The sequence below is a fragment of the Squalius cephalus genome, assembly GCF_949319135.1.
Source record: "Squalius cephalus genome assembly, chromosome: 14".
Taxonomy (NCBI): Eukaryota; Metazoa; Chordata; class Actinopteri; order Cypriniformes; family Leuciscidae; genus Squalius; species Squalius cephalus.
The window spans coordinates 15,525,632-15,552,534 of NC_137135.1; the positions used below are offsets into that span (position 1 = coordinate 15,525,632).

Below are 26,903 nucleotides of genomic sequence, written 5' to 3' on the forward strand. Positions count from 1 at the left end.
CCCTGGAAATTAACCTTGACCTAATTGCTAACGCCATGCTCTACTGTTTGAGCTAATGGAAACCAAATACTCTCAACTGATCAGACCAGCTGCTGGTCTTGCTTTTTATTCAAGGCCAGGTAGTTCAGTCTAAACACTGTGGTAAACAAACAAGCTATTTACATTATTTACCATTTGAGTGATCAGATTTACAATTCAGACCAATGGAAATATCCCAGCCTGGGTCCATTTCTTGAATGTGGGTACTATAAAACAGCACAAATCAGAGGGAAACTAATCCCTCTAAAATATAACATTCTTGTGGGACTTTAAATGATATCTGAATATTGATTTTGGCTCAGATCTGTGGTGGAACACTTTATTATGAGTGAGGGAAAGAAGAAAACTAACTAAATGGAATGGAAAATTATTGTTATTCTACACATAGACACACAAAAAATTCCACACAAATTACACACAGGGTGAAGGAATCACCCTCGTGAGGAGTTGACCAAATCCGCACCAGAAAGCGAACCTCTTGTCAAGGCCGCTGTGGCTCAGAGGTTTCATTGCTGTTCTCTGCTGCTCTGTAGAGATGTAAATAGAAGAAGCTCTGGGCAAGCCTAAGGGAGGAACGCCCTGGTAAAAGCCTGTAATACCAAACCATCACCAAGGGAAAATGCAATTTGCTCAGGAAGGATTCACTCCTATCTGTGAAACCTTCACTCTCTTCTGGGAGCATCCTCCAAAGTTAGGTGATGCAAGTGAAGAAACGAACAGTGAACAAAATGAAGAAAAGACTGAGAACTGAAGAAGGACTGTTAAAGAAGGGAAGAGGATCCACAGAGAGCGCCGAACAGCTTGTGCTTGCTGTGGTAGTGCTCGCTCGCTCATTCATATTTCAGCCATCCGGTGTCCAGGATTAGAAGCCCTGAGTAAAAATAATCTCATATAGAGTTCCTTCATGCAATTGTAATTTGAAAAAGCTGGAGCTGGACTGGGCGTCACAGTCACGTTAAGTCAGCTTAAACCTGACATGTTCCATGCCCCAGAGCAATGACCTTCGTGTGTCTCAGTGGATAGACTGCACCTGTTTATGTATATGGACATCTCTGGCTCTGGCTGAGTTAAGCTTTTCTACAAGAAACAATGAGCACTAGACCAATGGCCTTAAAGTAGAGCCCATTTTGCTTCCCTATATCCAGCCTTCTGCAGTGCAGAGGGCCGCCCACTGCTGCAGCGTGGGATCTCAGCAAATAACAGCGCAGCATGAGCAACTCTTGCTAAAGCCACTTGTGATAATTGAAGATCACCTTGAGTCTTTAAAATTCCTTTGTCTTCATCACCAGTGATATAAAGTCATTCCGCCTGTGTTGCCTTGTAGTTGACCATAAATCAAAAATGTGTTAAGCAAAATCAACGTGCTGCAGGGTTAATGACCACATCCACAATGACTCCTGAGAAAGTGCATCCAAGCGGAAATGAAATGAAATCAATGCGGGACCAGACAAATACCAAACTGTATAGCTTGACTGTGTAACTTTATGATTTTATTTAAAGCTCTATTGATGCAGGCGTCAATAGAACCAGGCAGCTGTTAATTGCTCACAACGCTTAGTCTTCAGACCGTCTCAGAGGGGCACGTTTTCTTTTTACTTCTCTTTTCTATGTCAAGAAAGCTTTCCCACAGTTGCAAAAAGCTTAACAGTGGGGTCTTAAGTGCTCTCAGGCTTTCTTCGGGCCTTCATTAGAGGGACTTGGAGAGGGTCTCTGGATACTTCACTCCTAAAAGACGGCAGCATTTTCAGAGCCAGAACATTTTGAAATAAGAAAATAAGAGAGAGGTTGTTTTGGTGGATGCAGGGGACTGCAGGGAAATAACTGAAGTGCTCCCGGCATCTGACTTTTCCTGAGAAATCAGGAGGCAAAGACATATGTTATTTGACATGACAGGATTGAAGCAGTGAGTGTGTACTTCTCAGAAAGTAACTGTCCTGGTAACTGATGCTTATTCTAAATTACATTCTTAAAAACATAAATGTGATAGATGATGGTGTTGTGCTCAACTTTTTTTTTTTATCTTCTCAATCCATATTTTCTTTCATGTGGTGTGAATCCGAGTGCAAGTGTATAGAGTAGGGAGTACACAACCATGTCTAGATATGACTTGGAAACTAGATGTGAGCCAACGTGTCTGTGATGTTGTCATGGTTCCATGGGAAACTATTATCGCTACTGCAGCACAATTGTGAGTTTGCAATGTAAGCGTCCATCCGAGCAACCATTTAAAGGGCATCCCTGCGTCGGGCCCTCGAGTCAACACAAATGAATAAAGTGCCTCCAGATGGAGCGTAATTTCATTATGAGCGCTTGGGCTCCACTTGTTGCAGTGTGATGGAATTCGTGTGCGTAGGATGGAAATTTTTGCCATTGTTTAGCTTAGCATCGTAAGTTCAGCTTCAGCACAAAGCCACAATCAGATGTTATTCCGCTAATTCAAATAAACCCAATGAGAATAAACAGAGAAATAACATGATCTCTGCTCATAATCGCATTCATGTGGTTTGTGTCCAAGTGGAGGCTTATTTAAAAAAAAGAAACTAGTGCTTAGCATTTGTAACAAAAAAGGGGAAGCTTTATGCCTGCATAAACCAACCCTTTGCCTCCTCTGAAAGGAGAGAAAGAGCTCTCCATCCCTCGATGGAGCAGAGGACGGGAGGAGAGGCGAAAAGAACGGGTACAACACCGAAAACAGACACGATTCCCCTGCCATTGATGAGGCCATTATAGCGCAAATGAGGACAGATTGAATCTAAGCTGTTCCGTCGGCCTCCCTCCTCTCTCTGGTCATCCAGGAGCGAATGATTAATTGTGCGCAAGGGTCCGACTGCTGAAAAGCACGATTTCCAGCCCGCCCCCTCCCCATCTCCCCATCTCCCCGAGCTTTGGCGTAGACCACACAAAGATAACGCAATGGGGCCATGTCTGGTGGCAAGGCAATTTCCTGTGCTCGAAAGTGCTGTTTGTGAGCTAATGACAGCTCTCTCCCCCTCCACTCCCCTAATCCATCCTCTCATTTAGCCATCAGCTTGCCCTTTCTCCCTCCGCCTGCCTGTTGTCTGTCACATAAAGACTCATCTATTGACTAAAGACAACCTTTCAATCAGGCCTTGCAGAAGTAAGACTGATTTGTCCAAAGGGAGGCCAACCCGTGTTAGAAATTAAAGATGCATGGAATATCAGATTCAAGGGAATCTACAGTCCCGAGTTCCCAAAGTGGGACCAACTGCACCAGCTAGAGGACATTTGTTAAATCTGAGAAGAGCTAATGTTTTTTACAGGAGCACAGGGGTTAGAAATGATTAGGATAAGGGGCGGCAGGGGCCGAAAAGAGCAAAGCTCAGTGTTATCGTTGCCAAGAGGAACATTCAAAAGCTCTTTCTTTGAGAAAATGACATTATAAAGGTAGAAAACTGCCAAACCATAAGCCCTAACCATAAGAAAATTATATTTCTCAAACCTTCCATATGAAATACACGATTTTTCATTCGTAATATATTTAGGTTTCGATCAAACGGCCACTTGCCTCCCCCTAAAACAATCCTGTGACGTCAACGTAACCACAGAAATGCAAAAGCCTCTCCAAATCAGCATATTTCCAATGCCATTTTCTACCCAGGATTAATAATCCGCCTCCTCACGCTCCCTTACACAATCAACGTTTAATCTGACAACACGCAGCAAATACACAGAAGGTTTACCCTGGTTGGTATTTCGTGGCATGCCATAGTACTACAAGCTAGTCTCTTTAAATAAAAATGTGAAACACTTATGCACTTATGATTAGAAGTACATCTGTGGTTTTAAATGGAGAAGATGCCTTTGTTGAGGCCATAGTACCGAGTGGTGCGTATCGACCAGGCCTGGTGAGCTGCAAAGACGTCCCTTTGGGGCACGGTGCCCATGCTATCATGCTAAACTCACTTTAGTTCGACCAGCAAGGTCTGTGCCAAGCTGTCGAGAAAAATGTGCCGTGCACACATTGACAAATGACAGCATTTGGCAGGAGGACAGGACAGTGGTAATGCGAAAATTTGGGCCTTCTTATCAATGCATGGTGGGAAGGAAAGTCACCTTCAGGAGATGGCATGGAAATGTCTCAGCACTTCCCTGCTCATAAAAAATGACACAGCGGGGCAAAAAAATTCACATGATTTGACATTTGATTCAGAGCCAGAATTTTCTGTACAAAAGTGGTTATAAAATATGCAGAGGCTCCAGCGCTTGTGAGAGTGCTGTGGTGTGTGTAGACAAAACTGAGTGGGGTATATGGGGAGTTTCCAAAATGCTCTTTTTCACAATACTAAAAATTCCCTTCTCACATTTAAACCACATTTTACAAAATAGCCCGGAAGGACGATAATAACATATTATGAAAGATTCCACAAAAGAGCAAAGTGTTTAAAGACAAAAACAAGCATTGAGCGCATATACATTGCTCTTAGCAAAATGTGAAACAGATTACATGAGACTTTCTCATAGTGTTCTTAACACAATAAAAACAGATATCAGAACAAAATATGCTCACCGTAACCCTGCTGAAAAATATATCCGTTCGGATATTTGACCAGTTGAACAATCTTTATGCTTTCTTTGGCTTTATGAATGTTTTTTTTTATAACTGGTCATACTTATGCTGAATATACATATTTTGAATTCTAGTTTTAGTTTTTGTCCTCCTTACTGTAAGAAAGGTTTAAAGTTTATTTAACACTTAGACCATGCCTTTATTCATTATTTTAAAACAGTGATTTTTCATTTCACCTGAATTACTTGGCTAAGGAATCTTATTAACTATTTTTCAACTCGCTTAAGCAAATAAAAATGTTCTGTATATTTGACTATGGTGAATGAATGAAAATTGAGTTTGAGGCATATACCCGTGAAAAATATTCAGTTTTTCTCACACCACATGGATCCTCATTTAAATATTTATATATACAATTTGATTTGAAATTAGAAATGAGAAACACTACCAATGTTCTTAGTTATGCACCAACCTGAATTTCATGAATCTAATAAAACAAAGATAAGGTGGACACCTTATAATGAACAGTCTCAAATATACATTTAAAGCGAGAATGGAAAGATAAACTGGCTAGATTAGGTGTATATTTATAATGATCAGAATTTAAAATGAGAGCAAGCGCAAGCAGTACCTAAGTTATAAATGGAAAATAATCAAGGGGGTGCTTCTTATTAGGCAGGTTTAGGTGCTCTGCAGATGGAGAACACATCAATGTGCTGCCTACCGCACTTCCTTCAGCTCATTGGGATGCAAGTCACGTCCTATGTGAGAAAATGTCCGAGATAGCTTTGAAGTCATTAGTTCAGTCATTAGCACAGTTATGTTAAATATAAATTACAATTCATCAGCAGAAAGGGCCGATCATTAATTCTGTGTAGTTTGGCAGGCGTTAAATCACTGGCAGTCATTTAGTTGTGGAGGAGGGTTAGCCGCGAACTGCTCTGTCTAATCTCCACTCTGATCACCATCTCAAAACCCGATGGAAGTGTTTAAATAGCTCCCTGCTTTGCAATTTTTTTAGTCGCTGTTTATAGTGATCACAAAAATACTACAGTGATCACGAAACCCAACAGTGAATGATGGAAAAGGACGCTCAAATCTCTCAATTATGTCGCAGTGCACCATCTATTTTAATAGGCCTTTAACGATCATTGAGATTAAAAGATTCGGTTGGCCTCTCACTCAAACAATGCATTTAATATGACTCTTAAATTACACCTCAAGTGTGTTATGAATTGCAAAAACACACATTAACATCACATTTTTTAAATGTTTATATTTCGTTCTTTCATTTATTTCTCCAGATGTCACATTATACTAATCCACATTAAAGAAAATACACATGCTTGCCCTGAATTACTATAATCCAACACTGTTTTAAACAACTGCTGTGCTTGAACGTGTCTATTGTATAACCCCTGGACATTTCTGAAAGCACAACACTTAAAACTCCACCACTAACCTAAATATATAAGATGCTTTACCTGTAAAATCCCTTGTACAGATTAATTTTATGACCTCACGATAATCTCATTGACAGTCATCATACTCTTTGGTGATAAATGAGATATATCTCCATCTGCCATTCAGAAATATCAGCCGTAAGACAAAGGTAAGTCTGGGTTGTAATATAACTCATGCTAGAAATTATCATCCTCACATTGAGACTCAAAGCATTATCACTTGCGGCACCTAAACCACAAGCCATTCCTTAATTTTGCCATCAATTACCTAGATGTGTCATATTCTTACAAACTGGCCCTATTGCACAGCCATAATGGTCAGTTAGCAGAATTTTGAATCTGCTACTGGAGAACATGGATGTAAGGTGTAAGGTTGAGCTTGATTACAGCGCATGGGGATATTTAGCCATGATACAGTGTCATTTGCAGAACTGTGTTTCATCTTCTCCAGAGGGGTGGAGAGATGCCTCAATCAGCAGGGAAGTGATGTGCATTCATGTACCACTGCTCTCCTTGGCTTGCAAAGGTCTTTGGTAGAATCTAGGGAGGTTCTGTATTATTCATGAAAATTGATTCCCGACTTACTCACACTTTCCTGCTCCCGAGCTCCTGTTTTATAAGGTCATTTTCTGCTCTGGTCACGAGAAGATGACACAGGGCATAAGATGAAAGATGTTACTATTTTTCCTTCTTTGATTCTCCCTTCACCACCTGCACACCTTGCTAACAATGCCGAAAAACCTGCCTAACAATGATGTAACTGCCATGTCCTCTGGAGCCAGGAATTAATGGCGGGGGTGGCTTTACTCCGGGTCCCCAGTGAGCGGCGCTCATTTGGAGGATGAGGTTGGCACTTAGCGCCCTGCCAATTGGCTTGATGGAGATGCGGCGGTTAGACCCCCCCACCCCCCCCGTATGTCCCGCTTCCTGCCTCACATCCTCTCCGGGACAATTCGGGGTATACCCAAGGAATAAAAATAAACTCACTCACAAACACATCAAATCCAGTGCTATCAAAGTATTTGCCATGAACTCTGACTAAACCTGTTCTGAGATTAAGGATGTGAGTGATGAAGGTGAACGCAGAGAGCCAAAGAAGACTTCCCAGCAGGCAACAGAAGAGAGATCTCAGCGTCAAAGTGAGTCTAACACCCGGTTTAAAGTAGACAATGCAATTCTACAGACATTCTAGACAGAAAACACACGGCACGGCGGTGGTTTTAATGGTAAGGTGCACCCAGAAAAGTCAGAACACTTTTTTCTAACGGCAACGATGCAGCACAATGACAAACGAGCAACTTTAGCTGTCACACGGGCGGTCGCATGCTAAACGCCACAGTGTCGGACCGGACGGGGTGACACCAGACTATGCGCCACAGGTCCACAACGCAACACAGTTTGTCCTTCAAGAACAACCAAGAAACACACAGACAGAGTTAGAGGAAAGGGACAGCAGAGGTGAGGAGAGAGGAGAGAACCCCGCAGAGGAGGCGGGAGGGGGACTTACAGTATCTCCAAATCGCGCAGGGCTCGGAAGGCTCCATCTTCGATGCAGCTGATGTGGTTGCTGTCCAGTTGCCTGCAGATGAGAGACAGAAGTCAGCGGCAGGTCTGCAGACGAGCGGGTGGGGGCTGAGGGGAGGGAGGAGGAGGAGAGGTGGGGGCTGCGGGGAGGGAGGTAGACACACTAACACACACACGGGCATCTCATATCTACTCTTCTCTCCTCACCGCAGTCGGGATAAAGGACCAGCTGGCTAAAAGTGGCCTGCCTGGCTATAACCTCCTCCTATCTCGTCCTCTCTTTTTTGCCACACTGCTGAGAGTGTGGGGGCAAAGAGAGGTAAGAGAGAGAGAGAGAGAGAGAGAGAGAGAGAGAGAATGGGAGGCTGGCTATAGTGCACAGCCCACCCCGTCTGTCAGTTCTCTGTAAATATTAATTGCATTTTCTCCCCCCAACCCGCTCGTCTGCCCCCCCTCTTCTTCTTTTTTTTTTTTTTTTTTAAAAGTCAGAATGGGAGTAATTTCATTACATTAGAGCAGCCAATCCATTACAAGCTTTTACCGGCTCTGTCAAAGAAACAATTTCATTAAAGGAAGGGGTTCGTAAATCAGCTGGGGTCATGGAGCTGGACGAGCAGACGCGAGGGGCACTTCTTCCTTTTTGCTTCTTTTTCCTTTTACTTTAATTTGCAGACTTTGCTATCCGCCCCTCCTTTTGCCTATTTACCCCTCCCTCTCTGCATTCTTAAAAGAGATGGATTTGAAAGAGACTTGAATAAAGAACAAGGAATCTAAGCGCTTTTCTTAAGTCATTTGTTCAGCAAACAGGGCTGCTGTGACATTTGACCCATGACAGACACTGTGCCTTTGCGTCTTTAGAGATGGGTAATAAAGAAGAACAGAGCATCTCTGGCGATCCATCCCTCGTTTCTAAAAGACATGCATCTGTCTCCATAATTGCTGATGGGACAGACTGTATGGCATCCACCCACAGCAGATGCATTAACTATCACTGTGAAAATGAAATACTTTTTAGATGCAGAAGTTAATAGTTCACCCAAAAATGAAAATTAGCCCATGATTTACTCACCTTGAAGCCATCCTAGCTGTATACTACACTCTTCTTTCAGACGAATACAATCGGAGTTAAAATCACTCCAGAAGGCCTTTATTAACCCACCAGAGCAGTGTCGAGCACTTTTATAATGGATGGATGCGCTTTGATGGACTTCCAAAAAAATGTACCCATTGACTCCCATTATAAAGCTTGGAAGAGCCAGGACATTTTTTAATATAACTCTGATTGTATTTGTCTGAAAGAAGAATGTCATATACACCTAGGATGGCTTGAGGGTGAGTAAATCATGGGGTAATTTTCATTTTTGGAAACTATCCCTTTAAATGTTTGTCTTTTATGATATCTATTTTTTCATCCAAATATATGAAGACTTTAAAGAGACACTTGCCTTGAGAGTAAAACTGTGAATGTGTTACATTTGCCTCATGTGTTACAACGACTATTAATCATAGTGGAATCACTGAAACACACAGCCTCTTTGGCTTATTGATTTTTATAAAATGGCTACAACAGCTTGAACAACAATTATGTTATATACTGTAAATTATATATGTCCACACATAAATAAGATATAATTTTTTTTACAAAAACACAAAACCTGAAGCAAATATGTATCTTTAATGACACATTGTAATGACCATCAGTCTGTAATGATGCCGACACAAAACTTTCTTCATATGTGGACATCACTGAAAATAACTAGTTCATTAAGAGAGTCAGAGGTTGATTCATTAAACACTCTGATAAATTCAATACAGTGAAGGATTTGTCAACCTGATTCAAAGCACTTACTCGACTTTTTGAACCATTCATTAAAAGTATTGGCTCATCTGTTCAAGAATTAGGCTACACTAAAAAGAAGCAGCTCATTATAGTCATTTGTTCATAAATCAGGGTGCACTGGTTTGATTGTTTTTGCGTCCAGCCCGAGGACAACTCAGCAGAAATACTTGTTTTTAAGTCATTATTTCACGATAAGCTGTCGTTTATTGCACAAGGCACATGTTTTTATATAAATGCTTTAAAAGAATGGCTTTTTAGCATTTATATTACAAGAAGTGCCTTGGACTATAATTTTTCTATACTCAGTGACTGATTAAAACCTTCTGGATTTTGAATGGAATGGTGAAAAGCACTTCAAAAACAAAAAGCTATTTCTTCACGGTTAATTTCTTGATTAATAATAATCACAATATAGAAAATTCCACTGGCAAGTAATACAGTGAACTGCCAAACAGCAGGTGATATTATGAATACTTGGCACATTATATATAGAATTCAAACATAGCTCATTTAATCAGGTTTCAGAGCCATAACTGTCTGTATTATCTGAACATGCGAAGTTGATCTCTAGAGGAAGTCATTGTGGTTATGTGCCATAGATTTTGAACAATGATAATACTGAATATAGTCAAGGGCGAATAGCTGTCTTGAAAGTACACTTGCGAGCATGTGGTATGTGTGAATATCCGCATGTTTGGTGATTGTTTGGAGAGGTGGGACATGGTAGAGTTGGGTAATGAAAGTCCCAGTTTTAATTTCCCTGCTCTAATTACATTGGCCTTTAATCATCTCAGTCATGAGCCATATTGGCACTTTAGAGCTCTCGTCCTGCCAGTGTCCCATCTGGAGTGAACGGGAGAAAGAAACAGATATGGGTCTTCCTTCCCTTCACTAGACTATTAATCTGTCAGAGTCGGTGATGCTAACCAGCAGCCGCATGGCCGTATTTCATTCACGCTCGATAACTAACACAGCAAATGAGTTTGAACTGACCGTCACAGCCAGGACGATGCTTGATCAGAGCTTCAAAATATGAATCTCATATTCAGTCTATAGTCGTAACAGATGTACAGTACGTGACCTTTCATGGTCACCAAATCAAGTGTGGTTTGAGGAGTTGTGTCTGTATTACACTGCTGATGCCTTGCGTCTTCTTGTCTCTACTGGTTTTGTTTCACTGTGTCTCATCTCATTCCGACTTGTCTCACTTTGTTGTCTCATTTCATCCCGTCTTGTCTCACTTTGTATCTTCTATCATATTTTGTCTTCTCCTTCAGTCTAATTTTCTTCCTCTTTCTCATTTTGTCTCATTTCATCTGGTCTTATTGTCTAAATTTATCTGGTCTCATATTGTCTAGTCTCTTGTCCTAATTGAACAGAAGGAAAGCCTCGGTTTGGAGGGGTATCATGAGAAAGTGATTCCCAGAGCAAGCAAACTTTTGATTGGCTATCGTGGGATCAGTGTCATTCACACCACACCGTGCACTGATCATGTGTAGTGTGTGTTTCAGCATCAGCAGTGCACATGAAAAGCTGAGATCTGCCTTCTGCAGAGTCTCGTCTGCTAGGCGCAGAAGCTTGTAAAGCGGGCAGCGACTGAACCTCGCCCTCTCGGACATAATTCAAACCCACGCGCGGTCAGAGTGACAATCTGGGTACAGGCACATGAAATAGAAAGGCTTTTAATAGCACACAGGTGAGAGCCTCCCACAAAGGGGTAAAAATCTGAGTGTCCACGTATCTGATGGTTTACCGTACAGGACGCGCCGCTCTCTTAATGATACCTCGGTTTCAGGTAATGAAGTATTGTGTGCCCTACATGTGCAGATGCCATACGGCCTCTCTATCTGCTATGAATAACAAATGTCAGTGGAATGAATGTGTGTAAGCCATTTCCCATGAATCCACTGCTCATACAGCACCTGTTCTAATGGGAAACGTACCCCGCTGACACAAGCACGTCATGTTGATATAGAGCTCATCAGGCATGTTTTCGCAGAAGGACTCGAACATGCATATGATGAGGGAATCTACGACATCACCCTCGCTCGACGCTTCTCGAGGTTAACATGACTGGCGCAGCATGTCTGGTGAACAGTAGGAGGGCATGACTAAAGCCATAAAGGCAGACGGAGATATTGTGTCTGGTTTAATAAGGTGCAACATAGACTCTCGTTAGCTGGAGGAACCATCTTGACCATATTATCCAGATGGCCCCTCTATAAAAGGTGGAGGATGCTGGCTAAAGGCGGATGCTGACTCCAGCATGCTGTAGCCTGTAAAACTGTGGAAATGTGAGGGCGATATAAGAGATGGAGATTCAACCTGCCCTCAAAGCGTGCATAGCCATTTTCAAATAGAGGACATTAAGGTAGAAAAGCATACGAGAAAATCAATTCATTCCTGGAACGCTGCCTATCCATTTTTTTTCCTCCTCCTTCCCGTTAAAAAACCGAGGGCTGGATGATTTCAGCAATTAAATCAAGAGTCACCTTGCCACGCGTTGCAGAGGCAGGTCGGTGGGAGAGAAACACGCTGCCGACGTACAAATCCATCCTTCTCGCTCAATCCTTGTTAGTCCTTTTTCTTAGCTCTAAAAAGCCCTACCTGAAGAAATGAATGTTGCCTACCTGTACCTATCATTCATCCATCAGAGTGTGACGGTGCACATGACAGTGATGTGATGAGCATTCAAACACTGTCTAACACCATAGACATCACTGTAAGATCATCAGGGGAAAACATGCTCGACAAAAATGTTCACAAAAAAAGCTCGCATTTGTACACAGAGTTGGGGAATATTACAATTTAAAGTAACGCATTACAATATTGTCCATGAAAAAAAAAAAAAAAATATTACATAGCTAATTTTTATGAAAAGTAATTTTACATTATTTTTTAATGCAACATAAGTAGGCTATATGTACAAAGTTCTCAAAATGTATCATGGACCCAACTGTCACATTATTTACCATTACAATTTCAATGAAGATACAAATAATAATTATTTACATGTTATGGCCGATAATAATAAATGCCAGTTTTAAAACTGTATAGCATTTTGTCTAAATTTATAAAAATAAAAAATAAATCACAACATTATTATTTGTACAGTGTATATATTCAATGTAAAATTTGCTAAAAATTACATTCAAGTGTTATTAAATTATTACGATTAATTTGTCATTGAGTGTTAGATGACAACATGTTATATTATTATATTATATAAATATTATGGTGTCAAATTTACAAGTAACGTTACCATTAAGTCATCTCATGACATAATTTGTATTACAGTCCTGCTCATAAGTTTACGTTAATATGATTATCATAAGTATAGCTTCTGAAGGGCAGTGCTAACAAAAAAAATTCAAATAAATACATTTTATATATACAGTATATATATTAGCATCTTGCATATGTAAACTTGTGAGCAGAACTGTATATTCCAATGCTGTTTGCACATACTGTATCTGTTAAGTGTGTCTGCAGAGAGTTATTGACCTGTGTAGATGATTGACGACACTCCTGCAGCCTGCGACTCATTTGACAGGGGTCAATGAGGTCAGAGTTAGTATTGACAATCAGTTAACTCAATCTGACCAGGGCGGGTGGTAGTCAACATTCATGCACAAACGCGTGTCACTCAGGAATACACTGATTCAAAAGACCACCCTGAATAAAAATTAAACACTGAAAATGATACTGATGAGGTGTGGCCCAGTGGTTGAATATATACAGTAAGTTTGTAACTTAACAGAGAGTTTCAATCCCATGAGCTATCACCTTTGCGCTGTTAAATCCCGTTGTAAATGTTCTGTTGCTTAAGTCTGTTAAATGACTACTCATTCACTTACTAGTGAACTATGGCTATACTGTATACTTGGCTTTCTCAAACTCTCCCACCACTTTTTCTTTTCTTCTTTCTCTTCAACTGAAAAGCATGACTATGTCTTTAAACAAAAGCTAACTATATTTCCACACCTCTCCGAGATATCAGCATGATGTGACCCGTGGTTCTCAGCCCACAGTGGGAAAGACTTCATCTGAAAACAGTCTTTGTTACAAAGCCGGCATCAGATATTGCGACAAAACCGCCCAGAACTTCACTGAGCGCTCTAGCCAGGGAATGCACACGAACGCTACGGCCGCATACCATAGCTGATCTCTGACTTCAACCAAAGATTCCCATTAATGACGACCTCAAGACTGTGTCCTTCATTCATTACAGGGAATTATCGGAACGCTGCTCCTGGGACTGGCTTTGAAGTATAGCTGCAGAAGGCAATGTTTATTGTTGTAGGAGTGTTGGAGACTACCAGCTCCATGCGCTGTTCTTAAAGGTTTGAACCCAGGAAATTGGGTGATTATGCTTTTTACTTTAAAAAGAGATAGTATTTATTAATTTAAATCACTATTAAATAAGCCCCTCTACACTTAAAAATAAAAGGTTTTGGCTTCTATATTTCAATGAAGAACCTTTAACATCCATGGAAATTTTCCACTGTACAAAAGGTTCTTTATAGCGGAAAAGGGTTCTTTAGATTATTCTTTAGATTATTATGTTCTTCAAACTAAGAAACTTTCGGACTGTGGCTGCATCCGAAATCGCATACTCTCTTGAGTAGGTACTTATTTTGAATAAATATTTACTTCACAACCGCTAAAAAAGTACATTCTATATAGTATGAGTGTGTGTAGTATGAATGCAATCTGGACGTACTACATTTGCCATGTTGTCATTATCATGTGACCAACCGGCGTCAGCTACTCCGCTTCACTGCCAAAAACGAATCCTCTCCCGTGGAATTTTGCCGGAAGAAGTAGGTCATCCAGGTACTTTTTGCTTACTCTTTTATGAATACAGTGAATTCAGACATACTTCTTTTGTCACATACTGCAAAGCCTATGTCTTCGCTAGGGCTGTTTCCAAAGCCTAAATCCGAATTCGGAAAGGCATGGTAAATGAGTAACGCATTCTATGGAGCCCCTAAAGGGACATGATTAGGCTTGCTGGTGTAGTCGGTTACATTACTGTACATCAGATTTCACTTATCACATGAAGATAGAAAGGAGAGATGACTGACAGGACGATGTCGGGGGATTTGCTGCACAACAGATCTTATCTTACCGCCGCTCCCTATAGACCTTATGTAGCCCCACCCCTTTTCAGCACTTCTGTCTTCCACAGAAGGTAAGGGTAAATACATATTTGTATTTCCACAGCATGAAGGTAAGATCTTAAGAATTTATGAATGAACTTGTCGGTTTTAAAAATCTGACATTTGTTATGATATCCGCTTCAAACATTACATTGCTCATGATAACTTTTGTTAGTAAATCCACTTCACCAGCTAATTACTCTTCGACAGCGATGCCATAGAGATATAGAGAGCTACCGCCAAAATCGGAAGTTCAAACACAAAATTCTAAAGATGGTTGCGCACTTGTTTCTCTGGCGCATAAGGTCTATACAGAGTATGCGTGATAGCAAATTCGAAAAGCGAGTATTTCAATTGATTCAATACCCCGCACTCCCTGTTATATTATATACAATATAATCACCCAACTATATAACTGCGAGAGAACGCAAAAGCATTGAAATGTATTTTTTCCTTCAATCTCGACTTTTTCCCATCACCATGTCCTTTTAAGGGGCTCCATAGAATGCGTCAATTCCTTCCCGAACATAGCTTTCGGCTTCGGGCACATCCCTTGTCATCACCGTGAAAACCCCCTTTTGGAACCTTTATTTTTTAGAGTGTGGTCCACAGTAGCGAGATCAGCTCCTGAAACTGTTACAGGAGATTTATCAGAAGCCATTACTGTAATTGCAAATGGCTGTGGAACATTACTCACTGGCAATATCCTGAAGATATCCATCTTATTGAACCATACTGATTAATTGAATTTTCATCAGCGCTAAGCTTATTAACTGTTATGACAAATGATTCGAGGAGCGTACATGTAGGCCACCTAGCACATTGCTTTTGAACATTTTCTTCTTCCAGCGAGAGAGATTATTATCTTTCATTTCACTTATCTGTCTTTGGAATAAAACACAAGACTCGTTAAACGCAGCGGACGACTGTCTCGTTTGCAGTTTGACGTGCTGATGTGGAGTATCACACCTTGGCTCACTGCTTTAGGGGAAAGGCTTTTTTGCCCCGTAAAATCATGCAAACGAATGTCACAGCGGTGCCAATGGTTGCAAGGGGAGATGAGGGAGAAACACTTACAGGTTCTTGACGGCGGTGATCCCTCGGAAAGCCTTACGAGGAATAGCCTGAATCTGATTCTCGCTCAGGTCCCTGGAGAGAGAGATAAGAAAGAGAAAGAGAAAGATATTAGGATTTGTTTGAAGCCACTTCACATTTTGGGAGAAAGCATCTTGAGGAAGATGGACGGTTTGCTGCCACCCCTCTGGAACGATACGCCGCTGCTTTGAAGTCTGAAACCATATTGTTCTACTGACCATAAATGTCACATCCTCCTTTATTCGTCTGGCCTTTTATCACTCTATGTGTGTGTGTGTTGGTCTAATGAAAAACATTTCTAAAGCAGTACTTTGTAATGAAAGGCCTCATAGCGGTATGCCCCGCAGTCGTTGCTTCATTCCTGTAGAAAATGAAGCAATCATACGCACTTTGAGTAACCCGAGAAAGCAAACAGACAAAAGTAGCTCTACACCAAAATTAATGCCTGGCATTTTTAATGCTCGCTTATGAGCCAAATGATTTTTGACATGTCACAATGCTTGTGCTTAACTTTATTAAGCTTGTTTGTTTGTAGACTCACGCTGGCAAACATAATTTGAGAACCAGAATGCAATTACTGGCCAAGAAGGAAACAAATGAGATATGGAATATCTGCCCAGCTAATCAAAGCATCTGCTTTGGAGTCATGCCTGCCACACATAAGACGAACAGACCACCACGTGGGTTAACTAACCTTAACTGACCTTGCTACAACCAATTTCACTGATAAACAATCAGGCGTGGATCCAAACACAGCGAGGAATTCTGCCAGAGCTCGTGCGTGGGACGTAATGATGTATCAAGTACAGGACTGCCAGCAATTTCCTCTTAGGAGCATTAAAAACTGTAGTTATTGGGCTCTTTCAGCCCCCTGCCAGAACTGGATACGTGTTTTTTTTTTGCCTCGAACCAATCAAGTTTTATTATGGCAAAAATCTTAATAACTATGTTTTGCTTTGCAATAAAGGGCTATGGTATTTCATCAAACTGTTCTTGATGGTTTTTGACATGTTCCACAATCCTGCGTTTCTATATTTCTTCACAGCACTCTTGGCTGGCTGGATTCGAGCATCATGTTCCTTTGTGTATCCTTCATGTCGAACTTTGCAGCGCGTGCACAGAGGAGAACAAACATTTGCAGAGTAAAAACTCATAACATCCCATGTTCGTATGCCACAGAGTGGGAAAATAGGACCGCTGTTTATACCATCATCACGCTGGGCATGAGCGAATCCCTGTTGCCTTTGATGGTCTAAATGCAAAACAGATAAAGTGCAGAGATGGAGAGGAGCACAGAGGAAACTTCTCTTTGTCTAGGCTTTTTAATTCTTCATGAATGGCGAAGCACTAAACTCGTACGTCCTCGGCGAGCCGAGAGCGCAGCGTAGTACTTTACAGCACTTCCACTGCTAATAAATGTTTTATTGCTTTGTTTACTCAGTGGAACCTTTTTCATTATTTCTACAAAAAGGCAAATCGTCCCAAATAAAGGCACTTATGAAACGCAATCAGTCTCAGCAGTGCCGTAGCTGAGGAGCGACAGAGAGAAACTCCATGTCAGAAGAAAAAAACAAAAAAAACAGCCCCACAGGATTCGGGCTGAATTAGATGATTTCTAATGAAGAATTACATGAAACTATAAAGAGATAATAGAAGTTTATGAGATATGAGAATTATACTGACTGGGAAAAATGTAGCAATGCACATATTTCATGTGCTTTGACACTATATTAATTACGCATGGATAATGAAACAATATATGCGACTTCAGAATGAATGCAAGCTCTCTAAAGAATCTTTAAAAACACATCTTTTAGATACTGTAGCGATGCAGTTCACTGCATACAGTGTAAAGATAATGTTCTTCATTAATACTTTGTCTTTAACGTATTAAGTCTTGATTTCAGAGAATATAACCTTTTTAATAAATCAACTCTTCTTAGACTTTAAATAGATCTTTGTGTTTACCCCGTTGGCAAAAAAATAGCATAATAGAGAAATAGCATAATATACTTATAAAAACTGGTGTTTTTATATACAATAAATTGAACTCAATCTGGTATACACTGCTATCATTAGCGTCAAATTGGCCATCTTAACAGAAGCTTGAATTAATGCTTTAAGTTAAAGTTAAAGATACAGATTCAAACCAGACATGAGCCAAACCGTGTTTGTTAAAGGACAGAGCTGCATTGGTCCCCCTCCTCTAGCAATCTGCTTGCAAATTTCATTAATTTCATTTGGCTTTGGCCCTGCTCTCTCTGACTGTCAGGATGCCTGCCATAAATCTCCCTTTGATTCCATTACGGCTCCCATGTCCAGACAACCTGGCAACGCCAAAACATATTACAGATAAACGCTCAGCAACACGCAAGGATATGAGAGTCGAGCAGCAAGGAGGATATATCCTTACACATACACACACACACAAGTGTTAGACAGAATGAAGCGCTACATGCTACTTGAAATGCCGCTGTCATGACACTCAGCACACATCTTGTTTTCAGTCGGATGCACATAGGATTCAACTATAAACGGTTAAATATATGCAAGGAAGAGAAGACCAATAATAGTTCATTATATATGTCTGTTACATTTCGAAAGCTCAGTGTTCTGTCAATGTAAATCAGATGTTCAAAATTGAATCTTTAACTTTTGCTTGAGAATTCCAAACAGGATGGTATACCTTAGATTGGAATTAACCACAAAGTAAAGTTTGAAAGTTTGGGCTACGTTTTTACTGTTTACTACAATCCTAAGCGGAGTCCATCCATCAATTTTACCAACAGCACGTTTTATGTCCTAAGCAGAATGCTTGAGGAATATCAATATGCTGCTGCCTTACAAAACACAGTGAAAAGTATTGAGGGTATGTCGGTCAGTTCTCTTTCTTATCACGCTTTACGAATGTCACTCTTATCTCTTCACTGACAAATGGAATGGTGCACTTTTACAAGAAGGTTATTTGCTTCACTTTTGTTGTTTTCTTGCTCTGTTTAAAGCACAAAGGAAAAGAGTGATTGACTAAGAAAGTCAAGGAAACTTAAACATCACTTTACAGTAGGAACTCAAATAATGCAGGATGGCCGTGACAGGGTCTCTTTCAGTTATTACTCACACACACACAAAAGCTTCTCAGGTCCATATGTGCACAGTATCCTTTTTACGTGAAAACTTTTTCAAGACTTTTGATTTCCGCATGAAAGCTTTTGCACAAATGTTTCATGGACAAATACAAGTGTACACTCACTCTCTAACACAGTCACACATGACACCCGCTCTCAGACAGGACTGAGTTTCCCAGAGGAGGTCAGGTTAATTTGTGTTTCACAGCACTTTATGATGTTAATCTCTTCTAAAATCAAACATGGCTAAGTTTTTTTCCCTCTTTGTATAAACTACAGAGCAAACTACTTACTATGTTTCGGCTAACTCAGCCCTTGGAGAAATCTAATCTTCGTCTGGATAGGACTGCTTGTTGATACAGTATATCACACGAGTGTAATTTCAACGGTTCTCATGATGCACGGATCCAGAGCACATGGGATTTTCTTTCCTTCGTTTTTTCTTCCTCGTGAAGTCAAAACAGACATCTGTCTCCTTCCATCTATCTTATCAAGCACAAACCGCAGCCCAGCTTGGTGACTGGACCGTTGATACGTCTCCTACCATGCCCGTGCCTCTCTCATTATCTATCAAGCGCTGTCTTGCTTTCACTCATGCTTTTGGCAGGGCTGTTATCTGCATGCCAAATTGAATCTAGAGTCCGAGATTCTCGCAGAGACCCCGATGCCTGTCAGTGGGTTCCTACACGATTTCTGTTAAGTCCTGCCAGCAATGACAGATCCCCCTCGAACGTGCTCATGCGATCACACACAGATGGGTCAAACACATCTGAGCGTACACACCTGATCACAAAGAGCAAGGTGAAAGGTTATTAAAACCCTCCAGCTCCTCACGCTAGATATATTGCATTACATTATTCATTTAGCACTCATAACTGGGGCCAACCGCATTGCTGTCATAATACATCCGACCCGACTGCTTCAGGGATGACCAGTTAAAAAGTCTGTCTGCATGTGTGTGTGCTATAGGGGTCACTTTCAAATTGCTGTTAAGACTGTTCTGAAGTGAAACCAGCCCTACAAGAAAATGGAGAGCATTACAATACACCCTTGGCCCTTCGGATTTCATCTTGGTGTCATGAGGAATCAGGCCGTAACTGTGACTCCCTGAACTGACAGGTTCCGACAGCAAGCTGGCCGGGTCGGATGCCGTTTGCACAGGTTATGAGATGCACATTTCTGATTTTTTTTCTTTCATTAAACACACAGCCAGAAACAAGGAGAAAGAAGATGACCCCCTTGGGCACTCCATAAGCATTTTGTTTTATGAAACCCTAAACGTCTTCAGTCCACATCCATATCGAGTGGCAGTTTCACATGACGGGCTGCATCTACCGTAAAGCGTGCACTCTTTCCCCCCTCCTCCTCTATTTTTGCATCTGAGGAGCCTTTTCCCACTGGAACGGCAATTCATGTAACACTTATTCGATAAAGATATATAGAAATGTGAATAACAAATAGTGACCCCGTTGCAGCCTCGTATTTCACTCTTTTACAGCTCCAGTTATGGTCGTGGTGGGCGGCGCTCGCTCGCTGCTGGCTGGAGTCTCCACTTTGCTTTATGGCCACTTTTAAAAATGGAGGCAAATTAAAACACTATGGATTTCTGGCCCTGAAAGACCGTATAGTGTAATTGGCCTTAAGGATGACAGTAGTTCTTAATTACACTGAGTAGAGGAGCTTTTTCATTGGACCCAGGCCGCTCGCTCTATCTCTCTGTTGTCTCATTCTGCGCGAATCACCAGCCAGCAGATCTTCTTCTTCCCTTCAGTTATTAGAAGTTATTATTCCAGTCTCTCCACTGAAATCTTTCTCTTAAAGGGAATAGAGTAGATGTAAATATTACTGTACGTTCTGGCAGGCGGCACAGAACCAGCAACAAATCACATGCTGGCTGCAAATGTGAAAGTGCGCCGGATCGTTCAGTCACATTACTGATCTTTAGATGGAGGTTTCTTTCACCTGCTGCGCTGCATATAGGATGATGAAGGCAAACGGTTGGGATGGTTAATACATGTCTGCCAGTTACATCAAATAAAGCATTCTTGTCTGAAGCGGGCCTGCGCCATTAATCTGAAAAATAGTGATTATGATTCTGACGTTTACATGAAATACATGTTGATAACAGGTCTATTCCAATTTTAACTATTTATTTATTTATTTAGGAATACATACAAGTTAATGCATTGGAATCAATGGAAATAAAAATGTAAAAATTCTGTGAAAGAAATGTAATTGTACCATATGATATCATGAATTACTAAGGTGACTCTTCAGCTTCACTTTAAAACCATCAATGTATTATTGATGCAGTTTTAAGATATATAATATAATAGTTAGGGTTAGGGATTTTTCTCAAATATGCGTATGGCACATACAGACTGAATTATGGACAAAAACACACTTCCGTTCAAAAGTTTGGGGTCAGTAAATGTTTTTGAAAAAAGTCTCCCTCGCCCATTTATTTAATCAGAAACAGAGTAATAACAGTAATATTGTGAAATATTATTACAATTTAAAATAATAATATATCTGTGATGACAAAATGTATTTTCTTTCCTGTGATGGCAAAGCTGAATTATCAGCATCAGTCTTCAGTGTCACATGATCCTTTAGAAATCATTCTAATATGCTGATTTGAAAAGACAAAAAACAGTATTATGATTTTTTTTTACATCATTGTACATTTTGTCTAAAAAGTAAAAAAACAAAACAAACAAAAAAAACACTCAATATACTGTACATTTAAGCGACACGTAACAAAACTAAAATGTTCCTATTATAATCAAAAAGGTGCAGACACTGTGAAAGTCTGATTGACTGTACAGTGCAATGTAGACGTTTCAGTGATTTTAATGGAATGGGATCATCAAAATATCACACATTTATTTTAATGCAAATTCTATTAAACTTAATAAACAGCGACTACAATGTCAAGGGAAATAATCATATATTATATATATATTTTTTCCATAAACATTCAGCCGTATTGTGATGTGAACAGACACACTGATCTAAAACCCATTGCAGTCTCTTCAACTTTTGTGACAGCTAAAGTTAGTGAACACCAGGATGTCAGACTCGCTGGAAGGAAGAGGAAATGGACATGAAATGAAAAAGAAGGACGTGAACGTAGAGCCCTTGTTCACTGATCAGTATCCGGCAGTGTCAGCTTTGTATTCCTCTACAGTCGTTTAACTGCCCTTGCTTAGTGTCTTACATGTAGCCCAAAGACTCCTTGATTTAATTAACTCAGTGCTTTATGAATAAAAATATTTCACTATTGATCATCCTAAGAGCTGACGCCGGCTAAACCGGGACAGCGCTCGCTTCATTACGCCGTCCTTACTTGCAATTGGAGTCACTATGGAGGGAGGTGAAGGCTGCTTCTAAATCAAAGAAAATGAGCTCAAATGCTCCCTTGGGTGTCTAAAGCTTTCTGCTAAAGCTTCTACATTCCTCCGCTGCATCCAAGAAAGAGTCTGTGTATGGATATTATAAATAGAAAATGTCCACCCCCCGCCTTAGTATCTATTATGTTTTGTCAATGCTTTAATTAAATTGGATTGCTTAATGTGATTTATCCTGATCCATACACTTTATGGCTCTAAAAGCCTTTTTGGCTCCCGGCCCAAAAGACGTCAAACAAATTTAGATGAGTTAGTGAAGAAAAAAGGGGGAGAGGCTGGGCGCAGAGGGTGATTTGTTATTGGTTAATCCACTTTTATTCTTCGTGTGCCATTTGGTTTAATTTTCTCTCTTCTGCGTCGTCTTGCCCCGGACCTAGCCTGAGCCGTACAACAAGCTTTTAGGATCATTTATAGTCACAATAAAACATCAGTTATAAGAGATGAGGAGAGTGCATGTCTGATTTCAATATGGGACAGCTTTCGGATAGAGAATGAGACCGCAATGTCCTTTTCCCAGTCCTCACAAAAGACTTGAGAGCAGAGCCGTCCAAAACAAAGGGAGATGTTGAAGAAAGGATGAGGCTGCTAATCAGACAATAGGATTTAAGAGCTTTTAAAGTGAGTGGGTTGGAGGCAACAGCTGAGTCGCGCTCCGTCCATGGTGAGGGGCCACTCGGCACTCATAAATAAAACTAGGAGATTAGGAGATTGGCTGCGGGTGGGGGGTTCTGGGGGGGTTCTGTGGAAGTTTCCATCCATCTTGCAGCAGGTCACAGTTGCCACGGAGACCAGGAGCCATGCTGTCCAATTAACTACTGAGGCAGTGGTGCAGGTGGTGCAGGTGGTGCAGGTGGGGTTGGAGGTAGTGGTAAGGGGCATTGAGAGCAATGTTTTTTTGTGTTTGTGTCTACACTAGCACAGAAACACACTCCACACTAAAGCAGCACCTTTAATGGTGAAATATAAGTCACTCCCAGGGTGAACGGATGAAAAGAGACAGTGTTATTTCCAAACAGTCTGTCCTCTGAGATGAAGAGACAGGTGTGGGCGCGCTGTGTGTGTATGTGTGAGTGAGTGAGTGTGTGGAAAAGATAACACTTCCTACACATCTCAAACTATAAAATGATATAAATTATAGAATATCAATCCATTCATCTATCTATCTATCTATCTATCTATCTATCTATCTATCTATCTATCTATCTATCTATCTATCTATCTATCTATCTATCTATCTATCTATCTATCTATCTATCTATCTATCCATCAACCCATCCTTCAATCCACCCACCCTTCCATCCATCATCCATCTGCCCTATCCATCCATCCCTTCATCCATCCATTCGTTGATACGCCCTATCCATCCATCCATCCATCCATCCATCCATCCATCCATCCATTCATCCATACGTCCTATCCATCATCATCCATCTGCCCCATACATCCATCCATCCATCCATCCATCCATCCCTCCATCCATCCCTCCATCCATCCATCCATCCATCCATCTGCCCTATCCATCCATCCCTCCATCCATCCATCCATCCATCCATCTATCCATCCATCCATCCATTCATTCATTCATTCGCCCTATACATCCATCCATACATCCATACGTCCTATCCATGATCCATCCATCTGCGATATCCATCCATTCATTAATTAATTAATTAATTAATTAATTAATTCATTCATTCATTCATTCATTCATTCATTCATTCATTCATTCATTCATTCGCCCTATACATCCATCCATCCATCCATCCATCTTCCCTATCTATCAATCCATTAATCTCGCCCCATCCATCCGTCCGTCCATCCATCCATCCATATGTCCCATCCATCCATCCATCCATCCATCCATCCATCCATCCATTCATTCATACGCCCTATCCGCCCGATCTATCCATTTATAAAAGACAATAAGAACCACACAGCTCAGCAAACAAACAAACATCCAAACTCAAATCGGTATCAGATCAGATTTGTTTGTCAGGTTCTTAGAATGCATTAGGTAGGAAGCTGAATAGAAAGCAGGGGTGGCTGCTTGCTCTCGGCCAGCTAATAACCCTAAGCTCTTTAAAATGAGAGTAATCCAGTTAGTGTGGGTAAATGGCTAATGTCCAGCTAATCAAATTACAGGCAAAACTGGTTTAGTCGGCCATATCTGGCAAACCTCAACCTGCCATCCTCTGCATTGTCCACAAAAACCGATGACGAATGCAAGACCTCGTAGCCGTGTAATTCCTACATCTGATTGGTGGGTCTGGGGCTCTTGATCATGAGGCGTGACCGTGCACCTGTGACATACTGAGGGCTGAGTCAATATATATATAGAAGGATGACATTCAGCAGTATTCAATTACAGAAATGCACAGAATACGCATACGCAATAACACAACATCACAAATCATGTGCCCAGCCAATTGTAGCTGCAGGCTGGACTGAATGATTATGTGGTATAAATGGGGGCTGTTAAGTCTATTGGGCCCAGGAGGTTTTATTCTAAATCTAATAATGGGAAACGTGGAAGTGGACAAGGGTGGAATATTTTGAGAGGTTACGGGGGCAAGCAGGAGACCGTGGGCGCCATGCAAAAACCTTCATGTTTCACAGAAATCTGGACACAGATCTGTGAAGGAAAAAAGCAGAGCGCTATTGTCAAAATAGGTTTTCATGCTCTGTAATTACTCAACATATGAGTCTAAGAAGGTCAACATAGCACGCTAATTAACATGTAACCAAACCTGTGAAAAGTGTAATTGCACCCATAGAGAGGAAGAGAGGTAGAGAGAACAACTTGGAGTTAATACATGAGGCCAGGCCCCGCGGGGCCCTAATCAGCATGAGTTTCTTTTAACATGTTTTAAAATATTGTTACGCTTTCCAACAATGGCCACCCAGCAGAGAAGGACAAACAAACGTTTCCATTTGTGAATAATCACCAAAGTTAGTGAAAAGAGCCAGATCATGACTTAAGTGCTTAGTTAAGTTGCTAAATGTTAAAAATTAGAGAAGAAATTTATTTCCAGTTTTTTTGTTTTTTTTCTTCCTTGAAGGTTTAATTTCACACATGGATCATGTCAGCTTTACATTTGTCTTGATCTCCCAGTATCTCCAAATGTATTCAGAATGTATTCTCTATTATTCCTCTTCGGCTTATTTATGGTAACATGAGAATGTGTGTGAGAGAAACATAACAATAAAAGACAGAGAAAAGGGAGGAAGTCTAGAGTGTGAGAGAGACAGACATAGAGAGAACAAAAGATGCAGATGCATCCCTGACCACAAGATGGAGCCCCCAGGCTTCTCTCCACCACTGAACCAACCGATCAATAAATTAATCTCTGGTGGAGGGATGTAGGAGGCTGTATAGGTATGGTGCCCAGGAAGCCACCACCTTTATCCACAAACTTAGATGTGACCACATTAACACACTGAAGGTTCAGCCAGACAGTGGCAGTTGGTATCTGCAGGGAGAGGCACTGGGACCACAGGATCAGATTATGTGGTTTCTTAACCACAGTAGCTAGGAAAAATCAGGATATGCAGCACTGGCTGCAGACAGAAAAAAGAAAAATGCACCAATTGAAATTCTGTCCAATACCTATAAGACAATAATTAATATTCATGCTATGGTCAATAACCAATAAATAGACAAACTAGTATAGCATTTTAATAACGACTAACTAAATTTAAAAGGAAACACTAAACTATGTTTAATATTTGCTAAAGATTACATTTAACTGCTATTAAATTATCAGTATTTTTAAAGATTACATTTAAGTGAGCAGTTGAAGATCATCTAAACATATAAATAGGGAAAATGAGCATGAACAATTAAATATCGAATATTGATCAATACTAATAAACAGAAGGAAATCAAATATACCGTTTGTCAGCAACCATTATGTTACTGATATATTGTGCATCTCTACCGTAAGCAATAGTTATAGAGGAATAAATACATTTTTTAAAAACTTCAAAAACACATTCGCAAATGGAAATTTACACATGGGAAATGACCACTATGACATGAAAATTAACGAAAGAGACGGCCAAGTATTCAGATGATGCGGTTGAAAGGGAGCGGCAGTTTTATTCAGTATTTACATTCTGTTACTCAACTGTCTGTGCTTCATTTGCCTTGTCAGTGGAGGATGACCATAAAGCGTTCCCAATCATTTCCCGACCAATTTGCCCATAAACAAAGATCCAACGCTCTGTTCACTATCTGGCCGTTAAAAACAAGAAACCAGCAGGAGTGAGCAGATCACTGCCCACCTACACGGTGATGCCCATTTTAGTATCCATGTGCATGTCATAAAAGAATCAACTCGAGATGGCCATGTGCCATTGCAAGCACTCTCAATTGATTCACAGCAAATGCGCATTGGGGGAATGAGTGACAGAAATGGCTTTTGTCAATAGTGTTGCTATTATGGGGACAGCGAGCTGCCTCAGTTGCCCGGCCACTGTGTGTAAACTGCTTCCTGAGATTAGTGTCGAAACTCAGTTTATCCGACTTCCTAATCAAATCAGCCACACCGCCACATGCCGGCCAAACAGTCTTCTTGTAGCTGGCCGCTCTGTGACAACAAACATCTCGCCTCCCTCACCCTCATGCAGAACCCTTTGCTGCCTTCCGCAAAGAAATGATATCGAATTCACCCTTAGTCATGGAATTCTCTGGCTATTCACTCGCCACTGTCTGTTT

General features: G+C 40.8%; 1 protein-coding gene across 1 annotated transcript in view; it reads right to left on the reverse strand.

Annotated features, from left to right (window-relative positions):
- Positions 1-6,615: 6,615 nt before the first annotated feature.
- The window catches only part of LOC307171409 (uncharacterized protein), a gene marked incomplete at its 3' end in the record, with an annotated part of 101,529 nt that continues 81,241 nt past the window's right edge, over positions 6,616-26,903 (reverse strand). Inside the window, exons 5-7 of the mRNA XM_079893015.1 lie at positions 15,634-15,705; positions 7,538-7,609; positions 6,616-6,664 (exon numbers count right to left, since the gene is read on the reverse strand). Coding sequence (XP_079749141.1) covers positions 6,616-6,664; positions 7,538-7,609; positions 15,634-15,705 — 193 coding nt within the window. The remainder of the gene's footprint in view (positions 6,665-7,537; positions 7,610-15,633; positions 15,706-26,903) is intronic.